This window comes from Ruditapes philippinarum, unplaced genomic scaffold, assembly GCF_026571515.1.
Source record: "Ruditapes philippinarum isolate M1 unplaced genomic scaffold, ASM2657151v2 ctg11814_1_1_1_1, whole genome shotgun sequence".
Lineage (NCBI taxonomy): Eukaryota > Metazoa > Mollusca > Bivalvia > Venerida > Veneridae > Ruditapes > Ruditapes philippinarum.
In genome coordinates, this window is record NW_026857514.1 from 3,665 (window position 1) to 28,711 (window position 25,047).

The following is a 25,047-nucleotide window of genomic DNA, read 5'->3' on the forward strand; positions in this document are numbered from 1 at the left end:
CGGCGTTAGTGTACATATAAAGGGAAGTAACCGCTTCAAAAAGTGGATTACTTTAAGCATTTGCAATTAACAGCATTAGGCTCTGAAATTTCGCTACCATTATTTGTTTGGTCTGACGACCCAAACAAATAAAAAGGACATTTTTGTCTAATACTAAATGAATAGCGCGCCAAATAGTTACACAGCCTGACGTCATATACGACGTCACGTGATTAAGTTCGTTTCCAGTTCTGTGTACGCTGGTATTCCATTGAAACATAGTTTGAATTCACTGATATATTTCAATAAACCACCGAAAAGCATGTAATAAAAATATATTACCGAATGAAAATAAAGGGAGGTAATAAGAAATTTATTTTCTATAATTTCTCAGTTAAATTTTTCAATAGGAAATGAATGTATAACGATAGAAGAGGAAAGAAATAACGCCTCACAGATCAATAGGGTCACAGCTACAGATGCTGATGGACAGGTATTATACAAAACTTTAACCCTTAACATGCTAAATATTTTGATTGGACTTGTCCCACTTCCATTTTTGGGACAGTCCATTATCAATTTTAGGAATATCAATTTGAATAATCAAAGTTTGTCAGCTACCAGTATAGAGCCTGATCAGACTGCACGGATGTGCAGGCTGGCCTGGCTCTATACTGGTGGCAAAGGCTTAACGCTTTTGGTTCCAGCACTTTTAAGGGTTTAAAGTATATAAAGCTAGTATATAAAATTATACTATTTTTTTTAATAAAAAAGCTTCCAAAATGCTTGTATAGAATAAATATGGTAGTTTATTGCTTTAAAAGCGAATGGAATTTTTTTAAATTAGGCTCCCAAAGTAGAAAAATGGTCAGACACGTGGTAAAAATGGGTGGGGTTTTTTCATTAGAATGTTATTGCAGATTATTTAAAGGTTCCTTATTTCTAAAAAAGGGCCCTCATAACATCCTAGCTTGAGTTCAGAAAAGTGGCCATAACTCGATTTCCGTACGGTAAACTTTGTTTAAATTTTGCATACAGGTGTACTTTAAGGTATACATCTGACCTATGATGTCAATTTTTTAGTTCTTGATAGTGCCCATTAGGGTCCTAATACCTTAAAGTATCAGAATTATATCTAATTCCAAAACATTTTATTCAGTTGACGTACAAACAGACATTTTGTACCACAACTCTTTCATGAATTGATCATATGAATATAGTATATTTGCAACAAGTCCTGGAGAAATTTCAGATAATTTTACTGGATGTTGGTATAGTATAAACAGTCCTTGGTTTCTAAAATAGATTTTTTATTATTACAGGGTGTGATGATGTACAGTGTAATTGGTTTGAATACGGCTCCAAGTTTCTTCTTTGTTGGTAGCAATGGTCAAGTGTTTAGTCGAGGAACATTGAGATCAGATAGAGATATGGAATATGTTGTAAGTATACTAAAGTTTGTGTGTATTTGTGTGTATTTTCAAGTATAGTAGATAACAAAAAAGTAAAAAGTAAACCTAATAGTAATTATAATTACATCTATATATCCTTAAACAGTGTATTACTTATTGAATTTCAGCCATTCTTCTTCCAACACTTAGGAGATGAATAAACATAAATATTTGATGCCTGTTTTCATATCCAAGTCCAAAATGTATAAGAATTAAATTTTTTCACAATTTGCTAATATAAGTGTAACATATTCAATACTATTTGTAATGCACTGCCATGTATTATTTTGTAAATGAAATACTGTTTAAACTAAAAATGTAAATAGAATTGTAATCAGTATAGTAATTATTCAAGATGTGACTGGTTTGTAAACCTTGCTGACTTCAGACCAATTGCTCTTCAAACGCAGTCTGTAATTTTCATATTTTGTTTTCTTTGCTTCTGACAGATTATTCCTTTCCCAGTTTTCTATCATGGTTTGATATTATTATTTCAGTTGAGAGTTGTAGCACACGACAGTTTGACACCCAACCAACAAGCAACAGCAGACGTCACAATTTCTGTCAGACGTAATGTGTATTCCAAACTCCCTAATACACGCAGACAATACCAGAAGACACTGAAATTGGATCTAATATAATAAGAGTGACAGCCAGTGATGTTGATAATGTATGTCATATTGAAATATAAGCCTTTCTAAATTTCTATCATTTTATTAAACTTGTTAGTTTTTATTCATTAATATATGCATAAAACTTAAAACACTTAAGTAAAAACACCATGTTTTGGATACCTCATTCAAGACCTTAATTAAAGAAATACCAGTTCTAAATTCTATGAATAATTTCTGTAGTGTATCATAAAAACTTTCAACCAAACTTTGTTTAGGGTGAGTAAAAATTTTAAATATACACCCAGATTATCAAGATATTTTTAATACATGTAATTGTGATTTAGTGTCCAAGTTATCTAACCAACCATCATATGAGCCGTGTCATGACAAAACCAACATAATGGGTTAGCGACCAGCATGGATCCAGACCAGCCTGCGTATCCGCGTCCATGCTGTTCGCTATCAGTTTCTCTACTTGCTATAGGGTTGGTAAGCGAACAGCATGGATTCTAATCAGACTGCGCGGATGCGCAGGCTGGTCTGGATCCATGCTGATCCCAAAGCCATTATGTTTGTTTTGTCATGACGCGGCTCAATTATGTTTTTGCTTTAATTATATATGTACAATTTTACTTAAAAATGGTGTTTTGAAAATTTATTTCAGGATTATCTCACTTATTCATTGACTGGAGAATTGAACAATTTATGTGAAGAGATGTTCTATATACTCAACAATGGAGAGATTCGTTTACACTCCTCAATACTGGTGAAACATCCTAAAAATGTAAGTTATTTTACTATTGTAATACACCAGTGCAGCATCTTTGCTTTATACAGAATTTATTTTAGTTCGATAGTGTAGGAAGCTATACGTTTCAAATCCAATCCTGGAACCAACCAGTACTGAGCAATGAGTCTCAAGGAAACGACTGGCCCCTGATAGGGTTTGAACCCATGTGGCTAGCGATCATAAGATGACTAGTGCAGTATCTTTTTTACATTTTTGTTAAGAAAATGATATAAGTTTGCTATAATTCTGCTTTGTTAAAAACATTAGAATTATTAAAAATAAAATAATCGTAATAAATTTGCAAAGAAACCTGTCCTTAACTTTCTATTTTAGTAAGATATGAAAATTATATTTTTAATCTGATAAAAATCCTGACACTAATTATATATGCTATCTATTTCAGTGTCGAGTTACTGCCAATGATAATGGTTACCCAAACAACAATATTGGAACAGCAAATGTTGTTATCTTTGTAACACGTGACCTTGCCATACCAGTGTTTAGAAACAATGCCCGTTACCATTAATGAAGATGAAGATGTAGAAAACAGTATCATCAAGGTCACAGCTACCAGACAGGGACTTATTGTAAGTATATAGGTTCTTAAAAACTTGGAAAAGTCACCAGGTGACCTACCAAATTTTATTGTAAAATTCTAGAGAACATATGAAATTATGTATGATGTGAAAGAAGTAAATGTGAGATCTTAACGAGTTTGTTTACCATCCAAGTTTTTCTGTAGGTTATTTCTGTCACAGATCTTTCAACTTATAAATTAAACTTTCAGTGTTGTAGATTAAAAATCTGGAAGAAGGGTGAACCCCCCGGAAGCATTAATCACAACAAAATTACTTGAAAATTGCAGACTCGGTTTGATTATCTGCCCATAAGGCATACTGAAAATGTGCAACATCCCTCATGGCCCCTAGCTATCATAGTAAATACTTATTTCTGTTTTTCAGAACAGAATAGGGAACGATCTGAGATAAGCATCGTATACGTCACTGATAAGAGACCTGTTCTAAAAATAGCCACATATCGATAAGTTTCGGACAAGGAAACTGGTTAATCTACATGTAGAGTATATAACATAATGGTTACGAATACTTTTATTCACATTTCTCTCAATGGAAATGATGTTCCTGGAGTTAAACTTGCGTAAAGTATGATTGAGATGGTTTAAAACCATCAGGAAAATAAAGATGATATGGTGAAAAAGAAATAACTTTCGGGGCAATACTTTCCCTGCATGTCAAATTGCCGATTTCGCATGGATGCATTGATGTGTGCAAATTACATATATTCAATATTGAAAAACATTTTTTTTTTAATTTTTCAGGATGCTTTATATTTCTCACATCAAGGTGACAATACAGACTTGGTGTTCTTCTATATTACACCAAGAACAGGAGAAATTACATTAAGGAAACCATTGACTGAGACCACAAGAAACAGCTTCTCATTCTCTGTCGGTGTTGTTGATGACAGACCAACAGGTGTCAGAGAAGTGACCAGGCTTCTGTTGAGATAACTGTACTACGTGATAGTGCCCCACCACGATTTGTCTCACTAACGTTCGGGTTAACCAAGCTATCAATAGCACTGTATATACAGTGAGAGCTGTTGACAGTGATCTCAAGGTTAGCTAAGTTTGACAGTTATTAGCTAATTTATTTTACAACAAATCCACTGTAGATAACTTTTAATACTGTTCACAAAATTTCTTGATTTCTGTTTTAGAACATCTTGCTTTGAGCATTTTTTTAAGATTTCGCCAAACTTTTTAAACTTAAAACTGAATGTTAGATTGTCAAATTCAGTTATGAAATGTCCTTAAAGGAACTCCACTGAGGTTTATAAGCCAAAAAACATGAAATTTTAATTTTTCACATAGATAAACATGAGCACTTAAAACATAAATATTAATAAAATATAACCAAAAATTTTGAAGAAATACATTGAAAATCATATGTTTGTGCTATTTTCAGTCCGATTTGAGTGAAAAGCGTTTAAACGCTTTTCAATTTTGGGTCATTTTTCACTATTATAATAATTATTCTGGAAAAACGGAGCAAGCTAATGATCTGAAATTTTGCACATAAGTTATTAGTATAGATCTACATCAAATGGAGTAATAATCTCAAACAATTATTTCCAGTCCCGTCATGTCAAAAAACCTCAGTGGAGTCCCTTTAATAACTCTTTTGATGATTAATTCAATTTTATTGATGTTTTTTCCAGGGTGATATAAGGTACAGACTTACAAGCTTCTAATATTCTCTAAAACCATTATTTAAACATTATAAAATTAATGTTTCCCCGTAAAAGTTTATTTATTTCTAAGGCATAATGTGACTTTAAAGAGACTGTTTATGAGAATTTTTCAAGAAATATGTTGAAATTTATTTGTAGTTCACTGTAACGGCACCTGATCATGGTCTTGTACCTCGATCAGCTCAGAAGCCCAAATATATTCGGATCCTACGTAAAGGGTTACCATACTTTAGCTACAACGAGTATGAAGTTACCATTCCAGAAGATCGTATTGTTGGTGCTCAGGTGATCGACCTAGATGCAATTGATCCTAGGGCAATTGATGACTAGGCCCCAGAGGTGTCATTGTTTTTAACTACATTGTATATGCATATATTAAGAACTTAAAAAATCTTCTTTTAAAAAACCCAATTAGCTAGAGGTTCTACAAAGTTTGTTCAAATGAAAGCCCTTGGGTTAAAATTGGCCCTGCCAAAGGGGGGGGGGGTGCGGAGATCATTGTTTTTCATAATATGTGTGTAGCAAAAACTTAACATCATGAAACATCTTCTAATGGGTGTCTTCCAAGTTTGTTCAAATAAAAGCCCCGGGGTTTAAACTGGCCCTGCTCCGGGGGCCTATATACAGGTGAGCGATCTCAGGGCCATCATGCAGTGAAATTACCACTTTTATATCACTGATATATAGAGGATATTTGTTTAGTTCAGTGTAAGATCGGAATTTATTACATGCTTTTCGGTGGTTTATAGAAATATATCAGTGATATAAAACTGGTAATTTCACTGTTTGAAACAGTGAAATTACCACTTTGATAATTTCACTGTTTTGAATTTAAGCTCCTTACGTTGTTTCAGTGAAATACCAGCGTGCACAGTACTTGGTACCAACTTAATGACGTGACGTCGTAAATGATGTCACGTTGCATTATTATTTGGCGCGCTTTTCATTCAGTATTAGGTTTACTGCCTTTTTAAAACGTTTCTTTGCATGTAATAAAAAGAAAATTTGTTTAGTTTAGTGTAAGATCGAAATATATTTCACCTTGTGAACACCTAAAGTTCATATTTCACTCGTGGCTGCGCCACTCGTGAAATATACCTTTTGGTGCTCACTCGGTGAAATATATTCCGATCTTACACTGAACTAAAAAAATATCCTCTATTTAATAAGTGTGTGTCAATTACGATAAGTGCGAAAATACAATAATCCAATCATCGTATTAGCGCATTGATTGCTGCCGACAGTCATGTGCACGTGTCATACGTTGTATCATTTTTTTCCTTCTCTCAAATAGAAATATCTTGTTTATGCATTATCTAATTAAAGCACTTAAAGCAATAAAGTTATATACTTTCCTTTTACTTAATATACATGTATTGTTTTCATATTAGAATCTACACGTATTTTCAATTATTTTTATATTGGTAAAAATCATTTCCATATTGATATCTTATTTTCATATACAATGTAGATATCTTATTGCTCCTATTTGTGTTTACTATTTTTTGTCCATGGGCCCGGATTTTATCAATTAATCCTTTCGATTTACAGATAAAAATAAATTCGGATTTTATAACTCCTCTCGATTATTATATTGGTTCCCCCATAAGTGATTTGCAGCATGTCATATTAATGAATGAGAACCGGAAAGCAGTTCTGCTGTACATGAATTCAAAAGTTATAAATAGCTATAAATGTTCTGATTTTTGACACTTAGGTTATAAATTTGTTATTTCCCCTTTAAAGTAGTACATGAAATTATAATTTGTTACATTTTGAATTACATTTACACGGCATATAAAGTATACTATTAGTGATTGAATTTGTCAGTATAATAAAGATTTCAGGTGTAAGACTTTGATATTTTTGTTTTTGATAATTATTCTTAATTTATATTTATGAAACTAAATGTTTAATAATAACATGTTGATATATTGGTTGTTTTGAAATAATTATAACTTAAATATATATAGTTACATTTCATCGGCATCTTTGTGTTTGAATTGAGATATACTTATTATGGTTTCGCGGTGAGAGCCATCCAAGGTCATAGCTTCGGGGTTGAACATGTGGGTTCCCACTGTCATACCGCGAAGAATGATCCATGGGACGGACGACAGAGGTTGGGCGTTGATCAAGTCCGATGGTGTGAGGGTTATGACTCGTGACTTTATACATGCCGTTGACAGTCACGAGTCTTATGGTATACGACGCAATTCAACCATCCTTATATATTTTGATGTGGAGAAGATAGTAGAAGCGGGGATAGCTATCCATCTATCCCCCAATGGATATATTTTATCTCGTGGGAACAATGGGCTGTTGTGCACATGTTTCTTCGCCTTTGCTATATGGCGATCAGATTGAGTGTCCCTGCCTTTTATCAGGTACGTATATTAACGTTAATATACGTACCTGCTTTTATGTGTCATCATCACATGTAACAGGGCACTCCATCACTTAACGGTCCTTATCAGGGCCCCCATTTTTTCCCGAAAGAGATATCTTTCATATTGTCATCTTAATAAAATTGTCCGGATGGTAGAATCTACGAAATTTATAACAGATTTTATTAGATTCATATGCTTCGCCGGTATAATTATAAGACATCGTTAGCCCTTACTGAAATAGTCAATATTACATAAATTAATTTTAGAATCTTTGTTTTACAAAGAGCAAATTAATGCAGATGATAATCAAGTTTAATCAGTTATTTTAATAAAACGGAAGAGAAAAAATTTGTTCATTAGCATTTACAGTATTGAGCTTTAGGTCAAAATCGGATAGTAAATGTACCAATGACGACATGGGAGACAAATGCTCTCGACCAATCAGAGAGCCGCTTATATATTCTGTGTTCGGCATGAAAACAGACTAATTGATATTTTTGATAGTTTTTCGACTTGTATTCAAATATTAGATGGAAACACAAACGTTGTTTCAATCCGTACTGACATGTTACTTATTACTTTAAATAATTCCGTCACTTAAGTGTCTATATTCATTAGCAAATACAGCGATGTTAATGTTTAACCTTGGGAAAAGTTCAGATTTATCATGAAAATTTGCATTAAAAATTAATCTCTATATATAATTTCGACTGATAATATCCATATGGTTTGACTTATAATCAAGTTTAATCAGTTATTTTAATTTAAAGGAAGAAAAAATAAAAAGAAATATTTGTTAGCATTTACAATATTGTGCTTTGAGTCAAAATCGGATAGTAAATGTACCAATGACGACATGGGAGACAAATGCTCTGGACCAATCAGAGAGCCGCTTATATATTCTGTGTTCAGCATGAAAACCGACTAAATGATATTTTTGGTAGTTTTTCGACTTGTATTCTAAAACTAACGTTGTTTCAGTCCGTATTGATATATAAAGTATGACTATAAATTATTCCGTCATTAATTAAAATGTCTATATTCATTAGCAAATACAGCGATGTCAATGTCTAACCTTGGGAAAAGTTCAGATTTATCATGAAAATTTAAATTCAAAAATATTTTCTATATATATATATATCCCATAAATATTACATGGAAAGTTTGTACTATACGTTATTTTTTTGAAAACAAAACAAAAGAAAACATGTTTAGTGTTAAAAAAATAAAAATAGCATTTTTCAAATTTTCCGATTCGGAACACAAAAAGAAGAAAATGGGTTTTCATATCTAGCAATATGTATAAGGCCCAATATCCAGGAATGTTTTTCATACACTAGACATAACGTACATTACAGAGAATAAATGATTCGTAATTTCAACTTCATAGTCAAAAGTTACTGGAACAGGTCCTAACAAAATAAAGCAGCCCATCAATTAAACGGCACACATTTTAGTATGTTCTGTTCTATATCATTTGCTGAGTCTCACGTTCTTTGTTCAAATGTATTTTTTGTAAACTTTTATATATTTTTATTTTTTGGAAATAAAGGCAAATCTCCAATAAAAATTAGCTCTAAGAGTGGGTCGTTGATGAACAGAAGATCAAGTACACAAATTTTATATAACATTTATTAAAATATCAAAATTGGACTGAAAAAGGCTACCATATCATTTAGGCATTTTATAAAAATTCAAAATTGACCGTGGCAACCAATGTCTGTGGCACCATTAAACTGCTAGTGCTTTGTGACGGCCTTGGCAACAACACTTCACTGACTGAAAATAAAATCTTAGTAAATTTAATTAAAACAATAAAATGCGTCTGTGGCTTTCCATATTTTAACAAAACAAAATTCAAAATTGGACCGATATAGGCAGAATATACCTTTCGGAAATCATTTCATACTTTCTAAATTACTAAATTGTCTGTGGCTTACCGGCAGCCGGATCGATATGCGAGTGATGGTAACACGTGAGGCGGTTATCTCGATATATTTGAGACATCTGGAAGAACTACATGGCGAGATGAAGAAGACCACTCTGAGGGGATGAGAAGTCCATGACCAAGCCCCAAAAATGTCGCACTCTCAAAGTAGGCATTAAGGGGGGAGGTCAAAGAAGACATCTTCGAAGACCGAAGAAGTGGAAGAGTTCTTCTAGACCCACCAGATGAGGGAAGCAGTCCATGGTCCATGGCGGAGCTGAAAACTGGAAGGAGTGAACTTGTCTGTGCGTTTTGCTTGTCTGTGGCACCGAACCAAAAACACCGGTCCGAAGCACCATTGCTTGTCCGTGCGTCTATATGTCAGGAAAACCTTACCCGTCCGCTTCTTGATAACATACTTTAAGGGCATGACTGGTGACATGTCGGGGGTCCGTACTCGACAGCGAGAGCTGCTTTTTGTGCCCTTACGGGCGGATGGACCCTCATTAAGCATTAACGAACGAACGAAAGCATCTTTGGTAAGACATACAGCACCAAGTCGAGGATGCGAGATTGATGATCAGGGATTTGTTCTCTTCGTTCGCCTTATTAGGTTACAAGAGTTTCGGCGTTTAACCTTAGCCCAACTACAGAAGATCGCCCATGAAGACCTTAAGGGGCGATTTGAGATGAGACGTACTTGTCATGGTTACGCGGTGAGGGCCGTCCAGGGGCATAGTTTTCGGTTAAATATGTCTTATCCCACCGTCATACTGCGAAGGATGATTCATGGGACAGATGATAAAGGCTGGGGATACATTTATTTCGATGGTGTGAGGGTGATGTCCCGGGACTACATACATGCCATTGATAGTTGCGATTCGTTTGGCTTGCGCTACAACGCTACGACCCTCATCTATTTCGATGTAGAGAAGATGATAGAAGCGGGGATAGCCATCCATCTATCCCCCATAATTCATTAAACATTAACAACATACATCCTTGGTAAATTATCAACACTTTGTGCTTCAAAATTAACTCTTTAAGGGCGTGACTGATGACATATCCGGGGGACCGTACTCAACAGCAAAAGCTGCATTTTGTGACCGTATTGGCGGATGGACCCTCAGTTTGGATAGATAGATAGATCGATCGATCGATCGATCGCATCATTGGTAACAACAGAAACTTTTTAATCTGCAATTTGAACATGAGGTGTATTGTTTTTTTTTATGAATGGTTTTAAAGCAATTCAGCAAAAAAGTATATTGATCTCCCAATAAATCAATTAACAATAACTTTTTTATGTAGCTTTTATAAATTTGACTCGCACGAACATGATGTTAGTGAATTTCCACATACCTGCCTAAAATTCAGGTAACAGTCTTCTATCAGCATTGCAAGAAACCATTTTTTTTAATTTGACATGGAAAAAAGTGCATGTTATATTACTATATTATAATATTAGTCCCTTTGTTACTATTTCTATATTTGTTACAATTATAATAATAATAATAACGCAGTTTTGATATTTTTATCATCTTATGTTACTGACTACAGTAGTGACACAAACAGAACACAGTACAGTCATGTCACATAACATTTACAAGTCTTGTAAGTCTTGTTTGTATTCAATGGAATTACTCTTCTTACCAGGTAGGCATCAGTGAAAGCATTTTTTTTTCAAATTAAATATCTGGCCCCTCTTTTTAATTATGGACAGTGCATAAGATAAGTATAATTATGCAAAAAAAAGTTTACAAAACATTCGGAAAAAATCTACAATAGAACATCATCTGGATATAACATGACCTTTGCGTAGGAATAATTTGGTAAGCTATCTGTAATTATTGTATTTTTTGCGCGGAGCTTCTCAATTGCTGCATTGCAGCAACATTTGTACTTGTTGTTTGCAGATTTTGATCTCTTTTTCGTATCATTCTGAAACAGATATTATGTTCATACTAATACATTTGTATTATTTTCGTATAGATCTTATTTTCGTAAAGATATTATTTTCATGCAAATTTCATATTCACAGATCTTATAAAAATATTTGTAAAAATCTTAGTCGAAAACATAATTTCCATACAGATTTTATTTTTGCAGATATCATATTTTCGTATACGAGTAGATCTTATTTTCGTGCAGATATATCAATTTATGCAGTAATTTTTTATAGACTTATTTTCGCACATATATAGTATTTTCATACAGGTATTATTTTTTAACATAGCTCATTTTTAGCTCGACTTTTTTTTTGAAAAAAAAAAGGTAGCGCGGCGGCGTTGCCGTTGCCGTCCGCAACTTGTACCTGGATCATAACTTTTTTTCATTTCTTGGTGTATTTTCTTCATACTTGGCCACAACAACCCTTGGGACAAGACCTTTCAGTAGACCACACTAACCTTGACCTTCATCCATAAATGACCTTGACCTTCAAGGTTAAATGTCCAAATTTTGCTTGTTCATGCTGTTATTGTCTGTAACTTTGTTATTTTTCAATGGATTGTCTTCAAACTTGAACATTATAATCTTCAAGGATATCCATTAAAAATAACCAGACAGACATTGACCTTCACTCATAAAAGACCTTGACTTTGAAGGTCAAATTATTGAAATTTTCATTTTTTTTGGCTATTATTGGCTGTAACTTTGTTATTTTGAACGGATTGTCTTCAAACTTGAACATAATTATCTTCAAGGATAACCCTTAAAAATAACCACACATACATTGACCGTCACTCATTAATAATATTGACTTTGAAGTTCAAATTATTGAAATTTTCATTGTTTTGGCTGTAACTGTCTGTAACTTTGCTATTATTGAATATTACAACAGAACGTACTTAAGGACAAGACCTTGTTGTTTACGTGACTTCACCACGTGACACCACCACGTGACACCACCACGTGACACCACCATGTGACTCCGTCACGTGACTCCACCACGTGACACCACCATGTGACCACCACGTGACACCACCATGTGACTTCCACGTGACACCACCACATGACAACACCATGTGACACCACCACGTGACACCACCCCGTGACTCCACCACGTGACTTCACAAGTGACCTCACCACGTGACTCCACCACGTGGCTCCCCACCATGTGACTCCCCATCACGTGACTCCCCACTACGTGACTCCCCACCACTTGGCTCCACCACGTGACTCCACCACGTGTATCTATTTATTGAATTTTCTATTTATATATATATATCAATTAGTATATTTATATATTTCGTCAATTTTTTCATTGAATTATGTTTGTTTCTCGTCATAGAAATATGATATTTGAAAGTTAAAAATAGGAAGAAATATTAAATTAAATTAATTCAGTTTGCTTGCTATACGTACATTCTCATCTTAATAGTATTCTGCTTTGATTAACACACGTTTACATCAGCGTAAAAGTTTTTACAATACAAAAATGAAATACAAACATGTACATTATATTGAATTTATTTCACTACCAAAAGATGTTTCATTTACCTACATAAAGTTGTCAATTATTTTGGAAATAAAGTTGGTATCTTTTTTTTTATTTCAGGTGCAGAAAAAGTGGTTCTTTTAAATGAAAAGCATGTTTACGTATATATATGGAATATATACATGTTATGTTTATTTTAGATTTTAATATTGTGCTTATATTATCGTTAAAGACTTCATCACACCGTATTAAGTAATTCAATATGTTTACAGGAATTGGAAATTTCTTATGTGTTTATTTGCCGGCAGTATGGCAAATCGTATAGAAGACAATCAGCATCATGTCGTCACGAGCAGGTACACAAGGGGAAGGCACCCTATAAATGCTGTTGGACATTATTTTTCAGTTTCGGCAAATTGCAAAAACATGGGTCTGTAAATTACATATCATACATGAAGTACATAACTGTCTGATATTTCTACAAACGGCGTGTGTGGCAAAGATTGAAAGAACACAAAGAAATGGTTACATAAAGAAAAATTATTAAGAAAACGAAATAAGATAATCCTGGAGCAGCGGCATACATTCCTTTTGTGTAACATATATGTTCCTAAAAGGATTCAGTTGAAGTACAAAATTTCTTATGAGATCAAATATTATGAAACCCGGTTATAATAGCTCCAACACCGTTAAACATAACATGGAAGCCATATTTACATCAATAATCTGATAGTATTTCTAAAATTCTAATGTGTTTCAGTTGTTTCAGATCAAACAACCATGGCGGATCAAACCTGTTTCAGGCAGTTAATTCGCGACAAAATCTGAACTTAAGCAACACAAGTTATTCACTCAATAAACTTTATTGACGTTTCTGCACGTGAAAAAATATCATGATATGGCCAAAACAAAGTCTGATGACCTAATAAGAGGTACTTTTGTGACAATGACTAGAACAAAAAAAGTTTCACTGAGTTTACTAAGTTTCACTGAGTTTGCTTTGATATTATACACTTTGATCAGTGATTACTCAAACCCTGACTATATATATGTAGGCTCTTCCACAAGTACATTTGTGTTTCTTTTTTGCCGGAATGGGAAAAAAGGTGATCAATCAGCATTGCCCTAGTTCGAAAAGCTTTGAGCAGATGCTGCAAGTTACAGTGGGTTAGCATGGAATAACTTGTGTTGCTCAACTTCAGATTTTGTCGCAAACGAACTGCCACATTCTTCGCACTGATGCAGTTTTGCTCCGCCATGGTTTCTTTTTGCTAAACAATTTAGAAATACTATCAGTTTATTGATGTAAATATAGCTTTCATGTTGTGTTTAACGGTGTTGGAGCTATTATAACCGGGTTTCATAATATTTGTCCTCATAAGAAATTTTGTACCTTAATTGTACCTATTTAGGAACAAATATAATGCGTTCATTTCTCAACACCATTTAATGGTAGTTCGCTGCTTATAGCAAATAATGGGGCAATATATTGCTCCAGGGTTATCTAATTTCGTTTTCTTAATGGCTTTTCTTTATTTACATGTAACCATTTCTTTGTGATCTTTCCATTTTAGACACTCAAGCCGTATGTAGAAATATCAGACAGCTATGTACTCCATGTATGATAATTATGCAATGTACAAACCTATGTCTTTGCAATTTGTCTAAACTTAGGAACCATGTCCCACAGCATGTATGGGGTACCTTTCCCTTGTGTTCCTGCTCGTGACGACATAAAGCTGATCGTCTTCTAGTCGATATGCCATAACGCCGGCAAATAAACACATCAGAATTTCCGATTCCTGTAAAGATATTGAATTACTTATTATGGTATTTTGAAGTATTTATCAATATGATAAGCACAATATTAAAATTTAAAATGTACAATACATGTATCTATTCCACAGGTATACGTAAACATGCTTTTCATTTAATGGAACCATTTTTTTCTGCGTCTGAAATAAAAAAAACAACAACTACAACTGACTTTATTTCCAAAACAATTGTCAAAATGGTATGACATTTTATATATGTAATTGAAACATATATTTTGCTGGTGAAATAAATTCAATATAATGTACATGTTTGTATTTTATTTTTGTATTGTAAATACTTTAATCTGATGTACACGTGTGTTATCAAAGCAGAATACTATTCAGTTGAGAATGTATAGCAAGCAAACTGAATTCAAAACTGAAATCAAAATCAAAATGCGTTTCTTTCACTGAAAACACCACGTTTACCTGTTCGGCCATTGTACTCATTGCCAAAAACAACTAAAAAGTAACCAATAACAGAACAGTACAAGGTTTTTATACAGGGGTTCCGTCGTTAACTGTATGCTTACCTCCATTTTACTGCCTTTACCGAGCGTTTAGGCCGCCATTTTATGAGCCCATTGTACGATTTTGGTCACGTGATCATCCGCAGTGAAAATTGTGCTATTTCTATAGGTGCTTGTTATAATCAAAGGGCTGCAACCTCTGTGGTATTTTCTGATCTTTGCAATCTAAATCGTTCCGTATATCTGTATGTGTTTTCCTGTATAAATTTATTTTTATGTACTATAATTCATCTTGCAGGGCATCAGAGTTTGATACATACGGAATTTTGCATAATTAGAGTTGCATCAAAAAATCATTAATGTTCATTTTTTATGATAGCCACACTTTATCCTTGCATATCGTGGCTATTTCCGTAACAAAGACACTAAAAAAGAATTTAAAAAAAATGTTGACACGACTGAGTCCAGACCTCTCACACACTAAACGAGCGCGTTACCCCTGCACCACTACAAAGGCTGAATAAAATCAAGTCATTCTAAATTTAGAATTTCCATTGCATTTCGGGTTTTTAATCTTTATTAATTTCGAGGTATTTTGTTCAGGGTAAACCTGTTGTTTAAAATTGAAGTGAATGATTTAGCAAAAATCTTCTCGCCCAAACAGTCCAACATGTAGAAACTATATATTCAACTACTCGGCAGTCAGATTTATTTGTGATCGACATCGCTAAAAATAGCATTTTCATTGATAAAAATCATATTCATCCGCGTAATTTGTGAGTGTGCATTTATTGACAATTCTATAAGCCAACGCTACTTTTAAAGTTTGAATGTGTTTTAATTTGTTGGATACTTGTAACAAAAAATATGTTCTTTCTTTTAAATTGCTGGTTTTTAAGCAGTTTTGAGTGAGAACTACTTTGCGTTGTTAGGACTGTTAGGAAATTTTGTGTTAGACCGTGGATGTTAGCTATGTATTTACTGATCTGCGATCAGAAAATACAAAAAGTACATCAATCACTATTTACAGCTGTGAACTAGAGTCCTTAGGTGGCGGCGATTTTCCACCCAAAAATTTCGTTATATATTTTTATCATAGGAATATATTGTTCTAGACCTTGTATTTTGACCCGTGCGGTTTATGCTAGGCCATGACCCTATGAAGCGCTGAACCGCCAAATGTGCTCCGTTCTCGGCCAAATACGAGATTAAGAAACTCTTATAATAACCATTTTACTTTAAAATTCCTCAAATTCAAACAAGTCAGCCATGACATGATATTACATCATCGATGTCACCCTGACCCTGTGTTCACAAAGATTTAATGATCAGGATCAAGATCAGGATCAAATTAAAAAACTTTAACATTCTCCATTATTTATCCCCATAGATTAAATATTCAATATTAACTTGATAAAACTGGACTGACAGTTATTCTGAGGTAGGGATTGACTTAGATTCGGGGCTTTGTTAATCAACTTTATATTAAAATAAATTCTATAACTTGAATATGAGTGAAGCATACATGTGAACCCTCCCACTTTAAGCGGGAGACTCCCACTTTCGGTAGCCATATTTTCTAAGATTTTTCTTAAAATGAGTTTTTTTCCCCACAAAATAAAGAAATTTCCCTATTTTTTTATGTCAGAACTTTCTTCTTTGTTTATTGTAAATGCTAAAATTTCCCTTTTTTGCAGAAAAACCTCCCACTTGATCATCAAAAAAAGTTCACATGTATGGTGAAGCCATGTAGATACTATTTTTTTTTAAAAAAACAAAGCAGTAGGACTTTATTTAGATCAAAACAAAACCAGTCAATTTATGCATCATTTGCAATGTTTTCTTTTTTGTACATATATCACTTTTAGTGAGATGACGCTAGCAAATAACTTGAGATTGGACATTACAAAGCCTACTTATATGTGTCATAATACATTACCTGTCCCATATGAGCCGACACAATGTTGGACAAACTAAGGCCAGTAAGGTAAAATACCAGTTCCCTCAATATAACTCCATATGAGCCATACAATATGGACACACTCAGGCCGTGTAACAATACTTACAGTCTTATGAGCTAATATGTGAAGAATAATATAGAAGGGAATAAGTCCAATCAATAATAAAGCAACCCATTAATTAAAAGGCACACATTTTAATCTGTTCTGTTCTATATCATTTGCCGAGTCTCGCGTTCTTCGTTTAATTGTAACTTTTGTAATAAATTTTATATTCGGAAATTCGGAAATAAAGGCAAATCGCCAATAAAATTGCTCTCAGAGTGGGTCGTTGATAAAAAGGATATCAAGTATACAGATTTTAGATACTATTTATTAAAAATCAAAATTGGACTGGAAAAAAGGCTACCATATCATTTAGACATCTTATTAAAATTGACCGTGGCAACCAATGTCTGTGGCACCTTTGTGACGGCCTTGGCAATAAAACTTTTCAGACTGAAAATGGCTTTTTTTGTTAATTTATTCTGTAAAATAAATGTGTTTATGGCTTTCCATATCTTTATCAAAACAAAATTCAAACTTGGACCGAACCAGGCAGGATATACCTTTCGAATTCTTTTCTTATTTTTTAAATTTCTAAATTGTCTGTGGTTTACCAGCAGCTGGATCACTATGTGAGTGATGGTTACATATGAGGCGTTTATCTCGATATATCTGAGAATCTGGAAGAACTACATGACGAGATGAAGAAGTCCACTCTGAGGGGATGAGAAGTCCATGACCAAGCCCTTAAAATGTCGCACTCTCAAAGTAGGCATTACAGGGGGAGGTCAAAGAAGACATCTTCGAAGACCAAGACAAGGCATAGTTCTAGATCCACCAGATGAGGGAAGCAGTCCATGGTCCATCTAAAACATCAGATTTTATTTGGGCTCATTCAGTGTATTACTTTACACCACTTTAGATTATAACATACTTTAAGGGCATGACTGGAGACATGTTCGGGGTCCGTACCTGGAAGGGCGGATGGACCCTCATTAAGCACAAACTACATGTACATACATACATGACATTGCAACATACAGTTTCTGTTATCAGAACAGAAAAGAACAGACTTTATTATTCAATATCTAATGTAACTTCAGTGAGGAAAGTAAAAAATATAAAATTAATTTATTCATCATATTTTTTCTTACACATTATTATCAACAAATCTAAATGAAAATATATAAACAAATATTTAGAGAAAGCTTATAAATAGCTGATAAAAAGATATCAAAAATTATTTGTTTTTATTCATATTTGCAGCTCAAAAACATTTAGATGCCATTGCCAGATCTACTATTAATTAATAAACTGTAGAAATATTATAAGTGTTGTTAATTGTGTTTATATTACAGTTAAAGGATGTATAGCCATTCATGTTAATGCATACACATAGGGTTGTTTCCCTTCTCCGTAATTTTCGCAAGGAAGTCACTTCTCCCTAAAATTTCCCCCCAGGATGAGCCCTGTTTAGGCCGACTTTTACTTGATACAATGGAGAAAAAAACTTGTCAAAAACTCCAAGCATTAAATTACTATATGTTTACATGTTTAGTTTCTTATCGCAGGTTAGACAAAAATACTGTAGCCGTTCCGTGTATTCATACTATTGTATTCAAGGTCCGCAGACTTACGGAAAAGACCGAAAAGTTGCGATTGCTGATGTTCATGGAAGAATTACTGCAGGATATTTCAAAAGATGGAAACATTAACATGCTTAATTTTGTGCCAGAAAAGCATCAATATATGTATGTGAGAAAATAAAACACCTTAACAACTTCATCACATACACCAAGAGCTTGCAAGGTTGTCCACTCTTTAACTTGACTCCTCTTACAAATTAATTGTTAAAAACCTTCCTCTTACAAATTAATTGTTAAAAACCGTTCATTTTTTTTCAATTTACCTACGGCAATTCATACCAAACAGAATACTCTCTCCAATAAGATATTGTACATCCGCTGAATTGTTCTAGTTCTCTAGCTAGTCTAGCTTTGTATCACAGAATTGCTTCCGATAAGAAAATATTATGTATGTTCACTTAAATCGTTTTCCATCATTTAATTTATCACCCAGGCCAGCCCCTTTACATGATCTTGAAATTTGAAGAGGTCCAGTTCAGATGATCTGACATCTTAACCTGCAACTTTGTGTCAGAATTTTCAATAAGTAAATCAAATTCTTGTATTAATTTTTATGTTTTTTTTTTAATAATTCATAACAGATGTATGTCTAAGAAATTTTAAGTTGTGTCAACTGTGTGTAAACAATCTGTTACAGTAGCTAAATGTGTAACAATACAATATTTCATATCTAAATTTCTTGGAGACATTTAATGACTTTCAAATCCATTATAAAATGTAGAAGAACAGTTTTCTTCTTTCCCAGCATTCAAGTTGCAATCTCTTAATTCATCCTCGGAGAAATTCTTCATAAGTCAGTTCCAGACTGCCTTTTGCCTTCCCTTTCTGTCAATAAAGTTTCAAATGTCCAGTCACTTTGTCAATTAAATTGGCTGGACCTGGAAACAAATAAACACTTTTTTCTAATTGTAAGTTGAGAAAACATTTCCTGAAATACATTGTACCAGACATTGCCTTTCATGATAATTAACAGTACAAAAAATTCCTATAAGCAGGTGCTTGGTCACCGTGACCTTCATCTTTGATCTACTGACTTAATAAAATATATATACCAATTAGCAATTGTAAATATCGAAAGTATCGAGTTTGTTATTTATTTTATATTATTATTTTATCTATTTCAACACTGTACAAGGAACATTTATCATGTTTTAATACCAATTTGACATATTCATATTTACATAGACCATCAGTCATCTTCTAGAGAAATTTACAAGCTCTATGAACTAAGCTGTTCTTATTTTTTCTTAATCTGAAGGTCAATGAAACTTTGATCTTAATAGTCTCCTCAAACATCCCATAATTTATTATAATGTATTTATTAAACTGAAACTCTAAAGTAACCATGAACTTAATCTAGACTGATCCGATTGACCTTTCAAATAATATGGTATTCTGCTAACCACATATATAAATTACCAAAGAAAGTTTATAAACTGAAAACATGTGCCATTTGTAGTCAAGATTTCCCTAACATTGACCAATTTTCAAGTTAACAGGTATTTTTTTTTTACTTTTGAGGTTTAAGTAACTTTAAGTAACCTCAACTTGTAATTGAGTTTTTTATTAAACACCAAATCATCTTATCATTGGAGTACAGCAACCTTATCAAACAACATGAAAGTTAATCTAAAGAAATCATACAAATAGATGATTCAACATGAATAATAATTAATATGACATATACAAATGCACAAGGTTTATATATATTTCAAACATGTAATTGATCATCATGATGGTTACATTTAAAAGCAATAACTTGGAGTGTTCTAGATAACAAGAGCTATCACAGGAGACAGCGAAGCTCGACTAATAAAATACTGGACGCAGTACGAAAGACAAAACTATGAAAGAAAAATCAATTATGTATAAATATGTATTAAGTTTTAGTAAAAAAATAACATTGTTAAATAAATTCCAAGATTAAGGGGAATAATTCTGGAAATAGTCATGCTAGAGAGTTATGAACCTTGTCACACAACACGTGTGTAATGATAAGAAATATATATTTGAAGTTTGAAGTAGATATTTAATGAAATGAAATTTCTACTATCATTTAATCAAAAGATACATCCGCTGAATGAAATTATTTCCACTGAAAAAAAAGCCCTTAAATCTTGAATCAGTATTGGTAACACCTCTAACATTGGATGTTTGTATACCTTTTTTAGCAGCAGCGAAAACAACTTGAAAAATCTGCCTATCATAAATAACTGTAATGTAGCAAACAATTTATTTATTTATTTATTTATTTCTATTACAAAAAAGAAAACATAATGCCATTGCCATAAAACACTTATAGTATATGAAACTCGTTAGTATAAAAACACTTATAGTATATGAAACTCGTTAGTTACAAGGATATAACACTGGCTGGGGCAACATCAAGGGATGTTTCTGCTAAAAGAAAAGGCAAGGCCGAGACAATTGTTTGTAGAAACATCCCGTTTGCAGTGTTATATCCTCGTAACTAACTCCTTTCATGTACTATAACTTTTACTTAACAGGAACATGTCATTGACAGAAACTTGCCAAAGATTGTATTGTTAATTATACAAATAATGAGCTTTCGTTGATCAACAGAAACTTGTTAGGTGATGCAGCTATTAAAAATTTGAAAACCTAGCTAAACACCTTTTTCCAGTACTTTTTGTACATTCCAGACGTTAGCTTTGAATAGCGAAAAGAATGCTTTTAGCCTTTTTGGATTAAAATGAAACATATTTTTTTCAAGTAGATACCTTAAAAAGTAAAGAAGTTACAATATTTCTTAAAGAAAATCCTAAGTTCAAAGAGAGGTAAACCTGTAAATATTGTTTCAAAAGTTATGAACCTTGTCACATAAAATGTAATTGATGATAAAGAATAAGTATTTGAAGTTTGAGGTAGATACCTTTAAAAATAACAAAGTAAAAAATAACATTTTTAAGTAAAAAAAAAGTTTATGGGGATATCATTCTTACAATATTGGTGCTAGTGTTATGAACCTTGTCATATAACATGTGGTTAATGATAAGGTACATATATTTGAAGAATTAAGTTGATCCTTAACAAATAAATAAGTAACAGTAAAAATTATATTTTTTAAGGAAAATTCTAAGTTCAAGGGGAGATAAATCTGAAAAATATTGGTGCTAGAGTTATGAACCTTGTCACATAAGATGTGGATGATGATATGGTACATTTATTTGAAGTATGAAGTTGATCCCTTTGGAAATTAAGAGGTAACAGTAAAAAATAGAATTTTTTAAGGAAAATTCTAAGTTCAAGGGGAGATAAATCTGAAAATATTGGTTCTAGAGTTCTAAACCTTGTCATATAAGATGTGGTTGATGATAGAAACATATATTTGAAGTTGATACCTTAAGAAATTACAAAGTTACAGTGAAAAATATTTTACTGCACCAAAACTTTAATCTGAAATCTGGACGCGGACGCCGGGGCGAGTAGGACAGCTCTCCCTATACTTTGTATAGTCAAGCTAAAAAGTGAGATGGACTGGAACAGAAACCATAATTCATAAGTCAGATAATTGGTATAATTATAACAAATCAATGAAAGAGTTTAAAACCAGATTCAAAGCAATACCTTCATACCTTCAGTGAAGAATTGAAATGATACAAAAAATTTTAACCAAAATGTAACAACAATACTGTCATTTATCGGCTTTTAAAAAATTTACTACAAGACTTCAGGTGCTCATAAATGAAATATTTCAGACAAATGCAAGCACCTGAGTAGAACCATGATATTCTGTAAGAATATGTTATAGACAAAGCCCTTTGTCAGTGTTACATTTACAACTTAATGTACATCTGACCTCAATGTATTTTATCTACTCGATGTTTTGAATGTACTGATATTTTCAAATGTACAAAACATAGATGAAAGTGACATCAAAGTCACACTGCACTAAAAACGCTATATATTGCAATAGTGCCAAAAGTCTATATGACATGTTAGCGTCTAACAATTTTACAAGTAATATGTAACACCCATACCTGGCCCTACAGCTAAAACTGTTTTAGATCCACTAGCTATCTGAGTTCTTCCAGCATCTTTGATAATACTGCATATCAAACCATTAGCAGACGCTTCTTTAGCCAGCTGTAACCTATACAATTACACATAATATCAAACATTTTTTGTAGTGACTAAAAACTTTATGAAAATGAGCAGATTCCTATGAAATATTGTCAACAATATGAATTCTGCATCATCCAATTTTTTCTTTCAAATATAATTTTTGCATTTTTAAAATGAGAGAAAATGTCAAGATGTTTCAGATTTGGTGCAAACCTTTTTGTATGTGCAGAGGAATATAAAGATATAAAACAATAAACAATACGGAAAACAGGCATAAGCATTATCAGATGATGTTTTTTACATATTGTCCAGCATTATTAAGGAGTTGACTTACAATAGTGCAGACAACTCATTAGTAAAACAAGTTTTTTTTCTTTGTATTTCAGGCTAAATCCTAATGAATTACTTTGTGGATTATGATATTAATTTACCAATTTTTAAATTGTTTCATTCATATCTAGGACATAATACATGTATAACTGGGCAAGAAACTGGTGATTAGCTTTATCTTTTCCTCAAATCGAGTGCATGCACCAACAATTTGTCTATTTGATCATTGTGACAGGGTATCTTTTTTCTCTTAAAAAGCGTTTAGTTAAAATATTAGCTAAATATAAGCTAACTTGCGTAAGAATTAAGATTCTATCAGCCCTATAATATTTAAATTGTGTTAACACTATGTTATAAAATTTTATGGATGTAACTTTATATAATAACAGCATTTAAACATTATGCTTATGGATAGATCAGATGTCAAACAGACACCAACATAAGGCATCTTATCTATTCATTAGTTGTCCCAGTTCATATCTATTTTAATTATGAAATTGAATAAAAAATCTTACAGTGATTGTTCAGAATCTGTTTTCACAACAACCTTCGGCTGTCCACAAGCTTTCCATGCATATAAGGTTTCTGAGTCCTTCATCATGGCCTTTTCAGCAGCTCCTAATGCACCATGTGCACACTGTAAAATAAAACAAATTGTACAAAAATATTCCCTTACATTATCTGTTAATGCAGTGTTTTCAAGGATGTACACATGACTGATAGGAAACAGTTTTAAATCTATAAGTTTATATTTCAAACACAAGCAGTGTTAGCACATGTTTGTCCATGCTCTACAGATATTTTAACAGGAACATGCCATTGACAGAAAACTTGCCAAAGATTGTTAATTATACATATAATGAGCTTTTGTTGATCAATAGAAACTTGTTAGGTGATGCAGCTATTAAAATTTTTAAAACCTAGCTAAACACCTTTTTTCCAGTACTTTGTGTACATTCCAGACTTAAGCTTTGAAAAGCGATAAGAATGTTTTTGACCTTTTTGGATTAAAATGAAACATATTTTTTGGAAAAAAATAATGATTACATATCAAATAATAATTCAGAAAATATCTATTATTATGGCATGTGCCACTAAAACTGTTTTAAATTTAAATATTCTTATTTCATTTTTGTAAAATTTGAGATAGGAAGTAAAGAAACATTAATAATTTTCTAACAGATCAATTTTTTCCACCTTACATGGTAAAATAATAATAGAAATAGAAATATCATGTATAATGCTGTATACTTCTTTACGTGCAATTCCTCAAAGATAAATCTTTATTACAGACATTAATATACATGTATTTATATTTGATTGACAGAAACTATATTTACTTGAGCTGCTGCTTTTCCTTTTCCCATTTTAAGATCATTCCTTACTACTATTACCATTTTGTATTCTCCATCGTCAGATAACTGTGGCGAACTGTCAGTCAAGTCTAACTGAAATCAAATACAAATACAAAGGTAATTCTGGGTAACAATGGAAATTCAAACTTATTCCAACTGCATAGTATCACGTTTTTCTCTGAATACAGAAGTTTATCATTAAAATTCGCCGTCATATAGGAAACGTTGAGTATGTTGATAAATACTATGAATGTGCTATGACCAATTGTCATGTTTTTATATCATTTTCTGCACACATACTTGTCCTGTAAAAATGCTACACTTAACTGATATTCTAATGTTTTGTATATCATATCTACTTAAATGTCAAAGGTTTATAAAATGTGCCACATGTCGCTAGTCAAAGTCAGTACCCTCGGAATACAGCTACCGGTCGCCGCTTACCACTATGTCACAGATCAGAAAATTTCTTTTTAAAA

The 25,047-nt window shown here is 32.8% G+C and overlaps 1 protein-coding gene and 1 long non-coding RNA gene across 2 annotated transcripts; one reads left to right on the forward strand and one right to left on the reverse strand.

Moving 5' to 3' along the window:
- The first annotated feature begins 402 nt into the window (after positions 1-402).
- LOC132750022 (uncharacterized) lies at positions 403-2,011 on the forward strand. The gene is made up of 3 exons (XR_009628490.1): positions 403-472; positions 1,302-1,421; positions 1,928-2,011. It is a non-coding gene; the product is annotated as an uncharacterized LOC132750022 (long non-coding RNA).
- A 16,256-nt stretch (positions 2,012-18,267) lies between these two features.
- Positions 18,268-24,661, reverse strand: LOC132750023 (peptidyl-tRNA hydrolase 2, mitochondrial-like; the record flags this gene model as incomplete). Its single annotated transcript, XM_060739964.1, is given in 4 exon segments — positions 18,268-19,675; positions 22,799-22,911; positions 23,729-23,850; positions 24,554-24,661. Coding segments are annotated over 4 exon segments (393 nt in total), but the record flags the coding sequence as incomplete, so codon positions are not given.
- Between the last annotated feature and the right edge of the window lie 386 nt (positions 24,662-25,047).